The sequence below is a fragment of the Microtus pennsylvanicus genome, chromosome 3 (genome assembly GCF_037038515.1).
Source record: "Microtus pennsylvanicus isolate mMicPen1 chromosome 3, mMicPen1.hap1, whole genome shotgun sequence".
Classification (NCBI taxonomy): Eukaryota; Metazoa; Chordata; class Mammalia; order Rodentia; family Cricetidae; genus Microtus; species Microtus pennsylvanicus.
Window position 1 is genome coordinate 81,141,060 of NC_134581.1, and position 12,227 is coordinate 81,153,286.

Genomic DNA, 12,227 nt, shown 5'->3' on the forward strand with positions numbered 1-12,227 from the left:
AACATTCTTTGCACTTCCTTGTTAATTTTGAATTAACTTTATAATTTCTACAGAAAGATTTGTTTCAGTTTTAGTGGGCATTGCATTGAACATATAGAGTGATTGTGGGGGAACTGACATTTTGGAAGCACCATATCTGATTCATGGATACTACATATGTCTTTTATATCTCTCAACAATGCTTGTGATTTCAGTACTCATACCTGGCTCAGCTTCCCAGATTTATTATTAAGTGTTTCCTGACTTGGTATTTTAAGTGATAATTTTTATATGTAGAAGGATGATAGATGTTTTATCTCAGTGCTATATTAGTTCAGCTAAACTGATTTCAGATATTGCATCAGATTCCCTTCTTACTTAACCGATCATGATGTCTGCTTGTTCTCTGTCTGGGACCTCTGACATCACAATCCAGAAATTTCCCCGAAACAAAACTGTTCAGATTCTAAATTTTCCTTCCTTAGAAATTTCAGCTATCTGCACTCATCTCATATCTGAAAGCACTTGTTTATATGTATTTGGTCCAGTTTATTGCTGTGGGACAATGCTCTGTACCCTGTCACTTATATTTTAAATAAATGCTATTGGCCAGTAGCCAGGCAGGAAGTAGCGGTGGGGCAATGAAAATGCTGGGGAGAGGGAAGTGCAGTCTGCAGTTGTGACCCAGCCACAGAGGAAGAAAGATAGCAAGATGTGACTGTCTTGCCGAAAAAGGTACCAAGCCACGTGGCTAACACAGACAAAAATTATGGTCTAATATAAGTTATAAGCGTTAATAAGAAACCTGAGATACTAGGCCAATCAATTTAAAATTAATATAGACCTCTGTGTGATTTTTTTGGGACTTAATGACTATGGGAACTGGGCAGGACACAAAACTCAGTCAACAGTTTATTATTCATGTGGGTTGATTGATTAAATATAAACCCTGTTAATGTGTGGACCAGGATATAAAAGCTATAGCATATCTATTTTTTCATTTGCTTTATATAATCACATAAAAGCATATGGATAAAATTTTATAAGGTTACTTATATGGAACTATGAACTACATAGTTCATATTTATTATGAACTAAACACTTGTAATTATCATTGACATTAGAATGTTATACATTGCCAACTATCATTGGACATCTCATTTCCACTTTGTTTTAATTTCATTTTGATCTCACTTGTCTTTGTTCATCCATCCTTAGGATTTCTTTATCGTGAGTCCCAAATACTTTTCAAGGCTTTGCTATTTCATATAGTTAAAATGTGCATTTTTGAAATTTAATTAAGTGGTATCATAAGGCAACATTAAAACACACATTTTCTGTTACTTGACATTGTATTTTGAAGACATTTATACACTGATATATTGAATTAGTGTTCTGTTGCTGAGACAAAATAGCTAAGATGATAAACTGCAAAAGAGGGAAGATTTACTTTTGTTTATTATTTCAGACATTTTATTTTATGGTCATAGGATTTCATTGCTTTGTGATAGTGGCATGACTGATCTCTGTGGTCAGACATAGCAATTGTGATTGCTCGCCTCAAATGGCAGGAAGGCAAAAGAGTGATTCAATATTAATATACCCTTTCTGGGCACACCCTTAGTGACCTTCTCCTTGAAACTAGGCCCTGTCTCCTAAAATGTCTACATCTGCATCGTGTCATTGGCTGAGAATGAAATCTTCTACACATGAAACTTGGGAAACTAAATAATGAGAAAATAGAAATGCATATGCATGTATATGCCTCTTGACAAAAACTCTCCCGTGGTAGAAAATGGGTTACAGAGGAAGATAATTTCTGATTTTTATAACTGAAAGACTGAATTTCCAAACAAAGAATCTTTTTGATTCCATGTCTTCATCCTTCCCTCTAGAAACCTGTTTTGTGAACACACCTGCACACACACACACACACACACACACACACACACACACACACACACCTTCCTTAATACACATAGAGTTTTATCCCCAGCATGTGTCCACTCCACTCTATTGTGTCTTCAGTGAGGACTTACTGATAGGTCTTGGAATTTGCCATGTGTAAGAATTTCTGCTTCCACCACTTCTTCAAACTTGCCCGTAATTACATTGAGATTTTTATCCAGGGACAAAGCTATTATCCAGGTCAAAGTGAAATAAAGCAGGAAATGGTAAGAGTAACAATTTATAACACAATGTGAATAGACTTATCTAATTATTTCTTGTAGAAAACCTGATTACAGAAATAGACGGCCATTTATCTATTGGGGCACCGCATGAAGGATTAAGATAAAACTGAGAAGAAATTGGATCAGAAATCCTAATTGCTATGACACTCTCAAAGCCTCTGTTCAACTGGTGCTATACTATTTGGCTTATATGGATGCCTGTGTTGACTTAGGCAGGCTATTGCTTTTTGGGGAAGATAGTGGGAACAAGAACTGACTGCTGGCAGGTATCAGGAAGCCTAATGGTGTTGTAAATGTAAATGCTCTGGGGCTGGGCAGTGTATGCAGGAAACTATAAATGTTCTAAACACAATTTAACTTTCCATTTAAAGTAGGTAAATTTTATTACTTATAAATTATTCTTTAAAATATGCTAGTAATAAAAATAAGTTGGTACTGAACAGAGAGTACACAACTATTGTTCTAGAGAGAGATGCACAATAAATTTCTTTTCCCCCCAATTTTTATTGAAAATAGATTATTTTCTCATATAACATATCCTGAATAAGATTTTTCCTCTTTCCACTACTACTTGTTTCTCTCCACCTCCCTTGTCATTTCAACCCCACTCCCTTTCTGTCTCTCCTTAGGAAAGAACAGCCTTCTAACAGATAATACTAAAACAAAAAAATTCCAAGACAAAAAAACCCATCACATCAAAATTAGACAAAGACAACTAATAGAAGAAAAGAGACTATAAGAAGGCATAAGAATCAGAGACCCACTCTTTCACACACCCAGAAGTCTCATAAAAGCACTAAACTGAAAACTGTAATGTGTATGCAGAGGACTTGGTGCAGACCCATGCAGGCCTTGTGCATACTGCCTCATGGAAAGCACACTAAGGTGGTGAAGGAAAGACTAAGCTGAAAGCAGACTAGGAAGGTAATATTTGAATATAATAATCCACTTCATTTGGCCTTAACTATATCCTCAAAAAAGTCTCCCAGGAATCAATTCTACATTTCATGTTTGCATAAAATAAATTATAGGGCCTCACTAACATGTGTGTGTTTGGGAGCACAGTATCATATTCATTCTTGAAAATTCATTATTTGTTTCAATCTATATAATTCAGAAATGGCATAGTCATTAATTCTTAGCATGAACTACACAGAAGTCTTGGTAAGCAATGGTTTTGGGCTATAACCCTGCTTCATCTTGGTTGACTGACAAATAAAACATTTGCAGAGGAAACTTGCTTAATGTGTGAAGGATTTGAGACTAAGAAGCAAAATTGTAACAAGCGATACCATTTCCAGCTGTTAATAGCTGTACATTGGACATGGGAATGTGGATATATTTTTGACTTAGACTTTTCTTCCTTTGTGTATGCACCTATGAATGAGATTGCCAGATCATATGGTAATCCTATTATTAATTTCTGATAACCCTCCAAACCACTTTTTATAACAGTTGTACTAATTTTTATTTCCAGCAATGTACAATGCTTCTCTTATTTTGAGTATCCTCACTAGCACCTTTTTTCCTTAATCTAATTAATAATAAATAGTCATTCTTCATGGTAAAATGTTGATAAATGATACTGAATGCTGTGGGACAGTGGTCTTTTATCCTGTCACTTATATTATTTTTAATAAAATGCTGATTGGCCAGTAGCCAGGTAGGAAGTATAGGTGGGGCAGGGCAATGAGAATTCTGGGAAGAGGAAAGTTTCAGTCTTCAGTTGTGACCCAGGTGTAGAGGATGCAAGATGTTACTGCCTCACTGAAAAAGCCACATAGCTACCACAGACAAGAATTGTGGGCTAATGTAAGTTATAAAAATTAGTTAATAAGAAGCCTGAGCTAATGGGCCAATCCATTTATAACTAATGTAGACCTCTGTGTGATTCTTTGGGACTTAACGCCTGCAGGACTGGGTGGGACAGAAAAACCTCTGTCAACAAATGGTGGCCATCATGTAAACAGCTGCATCCATATAAATCCTGAGAGAGGTTGGGAAGTTATTATAGATAGAAAAGAATAGAGTTAAGCACGGCTTTTTGATAGCAACACTTTCTCAGGAGGGCTCTGCTTGCTAGAGGCAAGTGCTCTCATTTAAGATAGGTTTCATGACTCAGCTTTAGCTGCAAAGCCTTGCAGCTCTTTTAAGAGGTTCTGGATGAAACACTTAAATGGTATTGATTAAAACCTGACAACATGCTTCTTGGTGGTGGCAGGGACCTTGAAATGCCATTGAGTTGTGGCAATAAACATAGCTCTGGCTGGTATCTCTACTACTAGGCTGGAATCTCAGAAAGCTAAGGAATGGACTGGATCCAGCAGTCAAAGCCAAGGTTTTGATCCTAGCCATATTTCATAGCAAATTAAAGACTTGTGTAGTCAGAAAAAGAGAGCTATATAGTAAAGATAGATTCAAAAGCAAAGAAAACTTTGAAATGGTTTACAGTGTGTTTAAAAATATATGTCGGCTTGGAAGACAAAGGAAAAAGATAAAATCCTTAAAATAAGAAAGAGAGTAGTTAGGTGTGGTGGCACACACCTCTAATCTTAACACCTGGGAGGCAGAAATAGGCAGATATCTGTGAGTTCAAGGACAGCCTGGTCTACAGAGTGAATTCCAGGACAGACAAAGATACACAGAGAAACCTAATTTCAAAAACCAAAAAAATTAAAAATAAAAGAAATAGAGTTTAAAATAAAGCCACATAAAGATGTAAAATACACAGAGTGTCTGGATACTGTGTATTATTGAGTTGTCTTTGAATTGTTTTATGGCTGAGGAAGGAGAAACAGCTGTTAAAAGACTTTTATTTATAAATCCTCTGAATTAATCCAAGACAGGCATTTAGGAAATACCTTGACTTCAAAATTGAAGTCAAAAGATATGTTACTTTGGAGAAGAGGTTTTATGTTTGTTTCCACAGGAACTGAGAGGCTGTGGATTCATTTCGAATTAAGAAAAATAAGGTTTGATCAAGGAAGACCCCCTGAGAAATCTCTGGTAGGAGCAGATGGCCCAGATGTCTGAGTTCTACATCCAGTACAGTTCAAAGACTGCTGCTTGAGATGATCAATCCTCACAGGATACTCCAGTCAGGACTTGATCACAATTCTAAATTTTCCTTAGGTCCCCATAAGATTATTAGTACCCCCAATCAGCAGGACATAGCCTAGAAAACTTTGCTAAAAAAATGGCTTATGGATGCTTGCCTTTGTCTAGAATATTTGTTACAAGTTGTTATGGATAATGGTCAGGAGAAAAGCTAAATGAAAGATATTAGATTCAGAGTTCTTGTTTTCTTATTTAAAAAAGGGAAAAGTGCTATGGGACAATGATCTTTTATTCTGTCCCTTGTATCATTTTTGATAAAATGCTGATTGGCCAGTAGCCAGACAGAAAGTATAGGCAAGGTGGGGCCATGAGAATTCTGGGAAGAAGGAAGTTTCAGTCTGCGGTCGTGACCCAGATGCAGAGGACTAAGATGTGACTGTCTTGCCAAAAATGGTACCAAGCCACGTGGCTAACATAGACAAGAATTATGGAGTAATATAAGTTATAAGAGTTAAGAAGAAGCCTGAGATAATAGGCCAATAATTTATAATTAATGTAGACCACTGTGTGATTATTTGGGACTAAATGGATGTGCGACCTGGTGGGACAGAAACCTCTGTCAACAACTGAAGTATAATTAGATGAGTTATGCTATGCTATTGGTGGTAGGATTACTATATACTAACTCACTGTATATTTCTGTAAAAGAAAAAACCATACATTTTCATAGTACTTCCATGATTAATGTATTAGATTATAAAATTATGAAAAGGGGACTGGAAACAGTGTAAGGCAAAAATTGAAATCCTATAATTATGCCCTTTTTTCCCCAATCTTCTTTCATCTAGGGATAGAGCCATTGGGGACATTGTCTCAAAAGAAATCATGTACTATAATACTCTGCAACTTGAAGGCATTATAAAGTCAGACATTTGAGACCATATTAATAGCAGGTTTGTGTATAATCAATGTCTTGAGTTCAAGAGGAGATGTAACCTCTTGCGTCTGTGCTATTTTATCTTATACAAAATAAAGCTTTTGATTAGAAACCTATTTTTCTATCCTAACGACTATAGGAAGAACATCTCTATTTGTTTCCAGTAAGCTGGTATGTGGTTAGAGTTCTTCCTATTTCTGATTGTTACTCTTGCTTTGTTTACTTGGCTCTTTCTTTATTCTCCTCTGTAATACAGGAACACAGCATGTGTCTGGCCATTTGACCTGTGTAAACAATGGAAGGACGAGAAACAGCACCACAGAGAACTCTTACATGTGGACAGATTGTATAATGATTATCAAGCCCTCACCGGCAAAGCATAGAAGGCAGACATGTTGGGAATAAAGAGGTGTGTGTGTGTGTGTGTGTGTGTGTGTGTGTGTGTGTGTGTGTAGAATGGCTAGTAGGGAAAAGTGGGAGACAAAGAAGGAGATAAGGTAGAGTCTTTGTTTGAGAATTGGAGCTTTCAATTATAAAATTAGAAATCATTTCTCCTGTTAACTTCTATTCATCTTACATAAGTAGGTATCCTTATGCATGTGATCATCTTACAGAACATATTCATCTTACATAAGTCTGTTCATGGCCAACAAACACCAAGAGAACAAGTCCAACTCGGTGACTATGGTGAGAGTGGAACTCACAACCTTTCTGAGTCAGTCTGGCTTACCCTCTTTGTAGAAAATGTCAAGCTCTTCTCTTTCCCTGAGATAGCCTAGCAGGTTTGAGTCATCTGAGATGAATACCCAGTACATTTTCAATTGACTCTCTCAAGCTCAGGGAGAGCAGGTCTGGGATGTGTTTCTAGTGGAAGGACATCAGATTCTTTCTTGAGAAGGGTGTGCATGGGGGTGCAGTATTGAGTCAGACTTCAGGAGATGAGGATTTAGTGAAGTGATGGGATGTTTAATTGGGTAATTGCTCTTGCCCAGTGCAATGTGCAGGAGATACTCATGTCATTTGACATTGTGAATTTGACCATTGAATTTGAAACAGAAAGGATCAGGTTAAAGAGAGTTTCTGAACTTTTAGCACATACGGCGACCTTCTATTTCTGCTGGCATACTAACAACTAATGTTTAGAGTCTGAGGGAAATAGCATTTTTCCTGACCTTGTGCACTTTATCCTATGACCTTCAATAATAATCAGACCCAACAAACACATAGTTTTGATGTTTCAGTTTACCAAATACCTAAGTAGACTGGTGCTCCAAGTCATAACATTATACAGTAATTTCTCAGCCATATTTTCCCAGGTGACTTATCAGAACTAAGGGATCTGGTAAAGGCTAAACCAAAAGGCAAGGCTTTTTAGTGTTATTGCTTTAGTGGCTGTCTTTTGCTATCAATTTTTTGCTCCAGCTGACTCACTTTTTGTTACATTTTTAGGGATCAATTCCCACAGTTCAGAACTGTTTAGTGAAAACAGTTTTCCACTGCCAGGCCTTCATTCCTCTCTCCTAGGTAAGTGCAGAGATCTGCCTTTCTGCAATTATCTTTATCAGCAGGCATTTGGTCAGTTTAGGGTATAGGCAAAGAGCATCACATTTAAGGCATTAACAGATCTTCTAGACATAGAATTACTACCTGACCAAGCTGGTGTTTTGGTTTCACTGCACGATGAGAACAGCTGATAACAACATAGCTCGAGGACTGATAATTTAGAGGCCTGGATCTCTTCTTCACTTAGAGCATTAAGCCTAACTCCAGACCTAGGCCCTTAGGAACTGCAGCATCTGGTGTGTGTGCTATCTGATCCAGAGCCATGGCTTCTACCTGACTGTTTACGTAGATTGCTTGGTTATCTGATTCTATGCATGCTGGGAGAGGAAAAAAGTGGTGTCCTACATTTACTAAAAATGTAGTATAGAGCACACTGTCCTTCTCCTCTAGAATTCCACGGTGATTTAATTTCTTTCTTAACCAACTTTCTCCACTAAGGAGTACACCGGACATGTCCTAGTAACTCCCACAAATATCTCTCTCTCTCTCTCTCTCTCTCTCTCTCTCTCTCTCTCTCTCTCTCTCTCTCTCTCTTTCTGTGTGTGTGTGTCTGTGTGTGAGAACCCTTATCTGATTTTCTATGGGGCTAAAGGATTCTGGCCCTGGAACCTGCTAGGGTTGGGGAATTGCTGGATTTAAGGATATATATGACTGGGAACATTTGTAATCAGTAGAACTAAGGACAAGGAAGAATGATGTAGAACTCAGAACAACGTAGAACTAGAGAGAGCAAGAAAGAATAAGGATTGAGAGAAGAATAAAGAAACACAGACAGATGATTCCTGCTGTGAGTAGACTTTTCCACTCTCAGATTCCCTCCCCCCCCCCATAGCTATTTGTGGCATCTTTAGTTGAATACTGTATGGGAGTCCTAAAGGCTAAATCCCTTAAGGCTCTCTGAAGACTAGGTTCCTAGGCAGCACATGTCTGTTGCCCCAGTTACTGGGAAGGCTAATGCAGTGAAAGACCTGAGGACATAACAATATCTATTTTGAAAAGCCAGATTGATGAAATAACACTCTTACATAAATAAACACTTTTAAATGCTACAAATACTTAAACATCAATTTCTAATTACATTTTTATAACATATGCAGCTTTTCTGTTTTTACCATATTATTGGTGTTGCATGTACAAGACTTAGTTGTTAAAAGAAACTTTCTTGTATGTACACTTATTAGTGGGAAGGATTAATGCAAGCATTTTACCCCAGTCTTCACAAAGAAGCTTATAGTTTAAAAAAATCCATTTTCTACTATCTGAAGGAAGGAGCTTAAAAGTTCTAGAGGTAACAAATAGCTCCTAGGCCAAGGCTGGACAGCAAACTGGACGGTAAATAAAGGATTTGTTGTTTATTTATTCCAAACAGGTGTAACTATGTATCTCAGGCTGACTCCAAACTAGCAATCTTATTACTTCAGCACCCTGCGGGCTGGGATTACAGGTAGGGTTTATGATCTCAAACCAAATATTCATTTTATGTAGATCCACAGTGAATTTTTCAAAAGAAGATATGTAATTTATTTTTTTCTAATATGTATGAAATTGAGTTGATTACTGTATTTCAGAGTCAAATATGTTTTATTGTATAATTAACTTTGTTATATGATGCTTTCACACCTCCACCTCCAATATGATACACTGCTCCTCTTTGTCCCCTCCCCCTTCCCACTGTTAGTTCCCTGTTTGTCTTTATGTTATATGGTAGATTATTTTGAGTCTTTCGAGGAGTCCCCCTAGTGGTCAAGCCAATTTACATTTTCTGCGGCAGGGTATAAGGGTCCCCTTCCTGCACACCCTCACTAGCATTCATTGTCAATTGTATTCTTATTTATAGTTATGCTGAGTGGGAATCTCAATGCAGTTTTGATTGGCATATTCTTGATACGTAAAGATGTTAGTTACTTACTCATTTATTGGTCATTTTTGTTATTCTGAGAGCTGCCTATTCATTTCATTTATTTGGATATCATATGGTTTGATTGTATGAATGCATTAAATATTTTAGATATTAAGCACCTCTAAAGTGGAGAGTTGCAAATGATTTGTTCTTCTTCTGTAGACTAATGCTCGCCAGAGTTCATATGAATAGCATCTTGTTTGCGCAATAATTCTATATACTAACTGTCTGTGTTTTTGGTAGAGTGCCAGTTTATTCCTACAGGTTGATAAGCAGTAGCTTCAGCCAGGACTTGGTTCCTCATTGAGATCATCAGTGGTTCAAGTATCTGCCCCCTTCATTACTGACATTAATTATAGTAACAGTAATTATAGTAACTATAATTACTGCACACTGCAAAACATAAACTTTTACCAGTGTTAAACTTGTAATAATATAGATTAGAACACTATGTAGCAAAAAAGATGGCTTATTAGGTTACTTTTACTCAATTATACTCATGGTAGAAGGTACAAGAAGTTGGTTTTTGTCCAACATATTGAAGGGTAAGATCTAATTAGAAACATGAAAGAGAGTGAGATTTCAGAAAATGTGATGAAATTTGTTGTTTAGATTTATGGAGTACATATTTCTATCAATAAAACAACAATATAGAAATTATCTGACATTCTATAGAAAGAAACCTTGAGGGAAGAGAATATTAGGACACAGGGATTTTTTGCACCATGTAATACTTTTGACTCAGTAAACTTCCTATCTGTGTACTGGTGGGTTAGAATGTGAATTGTGAGCTCTTCTTTCAGATGTAAATGAAAAATAGAAAAACTAAAAGCAAAACTACAAGATAGTGGACACAAATAGAGCCAGAGGGGGAGATAAGGACTGGGAATGACGTATGCACAAGGCTAAGGGATGAAATCCTCAAATAAAAATTTAAACTATCTTAAGAAGGGAAGTGTGAGTTCATGATTTAACTCAAAGTTTTATGCACATATACTTGAGTAACTAGTCTAATTACAGATTGAGTTGGCTGATGTTAAATATGAGATTATCACTGGGAAAAAAGTTTTCCTTGGCAAGATAGTAAGATCTGAATTGTGCCAGTTTATTTGAGGTTAGGCCAGATTTGAAGACAGTAAACAGACCTGGTGACATGTGTTGATGACTTTAAGACAGTTTAAAATACAAAGATGAGCTATTATTCCCTTATATAACCAAACATATGAGGATACTGATGCCGAAGGTGGCACAACATTTTACTAAATGTCAACAGCAAATTCATCTCCGGTCTTCTCTTCCCTCATTGACTTTATTTAGATTTCAGCCACTGCCTTAGATGGGAATCCCTTGGTCAGGAAGCTGTTCTCAGTTACTCATGGACAACATTGCTTGACTTTTCCAGGACTACCTGTGTCATGAACATGAGGAACTACACCTTTGTGACAGAGTTCATCCTGCTGGGAATTTCCAACAGCGAAGGGCTAGAGAACATGCTCTTTGTCCTGTTCCTGATCTTCTATGTCTTTGCCTTGCTGGGGAACCTGCTCATCTTCCTCACCATCCTGGCTTCCCCCAACCTCCACACCCCCATGTATTTCTTCCTGGGGAACCTGGCAGTGTTTGACATATTCTTTCCTTCTGTGAATTCTCCTAAGATGATGGACTGCCTAATGGGACAGAGTCGCACTATCTCATACCAGGGCTGTGTCTCCCAGGTCTTCTTTTATCACACTCTGGGTGGCACCGAATGCTTCCTATATACAGTAATGGCCTATGATCGCTTTGTGGCGATTTGCTACCCTATGAGATACACAGTCATCATGAACCACAGGGTGTGTGCCTGCCTCACAGTGGGCACTTGGCTGGGGGGTTTTGTACATGGGAGCATCCTCACTTTTCTTATCTTTAAGTTACCCTACTGCGGACCCAATGAGGTGGACAGTTTCTTCTGTGACATTCCTGTGGTGCTGTCCCTGGCATGTGCAGACACCTCTCTAGCACAGACTGTGAGTTTTACCAATGTTGGCATTGTTGCCCTCCTGTGTTTCCTTCTCATTCTCACTTCCTACACTCGTATCGTCATCTCCATCTTGAAAATCCGTTCCTCAGAAGGCAGGCGCAGAGCCTTCTCCACCTGCAGTGCCCACCTGACATCCATCATCTTGGTCTATGGTCCTGTGATTCTTGTTTATCTCAGACCTGCTTCTAGCCCCTGGTTGGATTCTGTTGTCCAGGTGTTTAACAATGTTATCACTCCTTCCTTGAATCCTTTGATTTATACTTTGAGAAACAAGGATGTGAAATTAGCCCTGAAGAAGGTGCGGAGTCAAGCGGCACAACCTTTAGGGGATAAGGAGTAGGAGAAATTCCTTTCTGAGTTTGTTTGGAGCTGCTTAAGGCCCAATGCCTATATGTCTCTTCCTTCAGAAGAGTCTTAACAGTTAAGTCAATGAATTTGTGTGGATTTACTGAGTTTCAGATTTGCATTTTCAGCAATTCTCTTCAAATTATTCCTGTACTTTCTCCATTTTTGGTTTGCTAAACCTTTATGTCTTTTCTGCTCCATGTACTCTGTGCCTGTTTGAACCATTTCAATTGG

The 12,227-nt window shown here is 37.8% G+C and overlaps 1 protein-coding gene across 1 annotated transcript; it reads left to right on the plus strand.

Annotated features, from left to right (window-relative positions):
* Positions 1-11,019: 11,019 nt before the first annotated feature.
* LOC142847105 (putative olfactory receptor 10D4) lies at positions 11,020-11,988 on the plus strand. Its single transcript, XM_075967834.1, has one exon. It carries the CDS (start codon positions 11,044-11,046, stop codon positions 11,986-11,988), a length of 945 nt encoding a protein of 314 aa, XP_075823949.1. The 5' UTR covers positions 11,020-11,043.
* Positions 11,989-12,227: the final 239 nt, after the last annotated feature.

Bases quoted from the DNA above. Each gene is read 5' to 3' on its own strand.
- LOC142847105 (XM_075967834.1), top strand. From the start codon at position 11,044: ATGAACATGAGGAACTACACCTTTGTGACAGAGTTCATCCTGCTGGGA.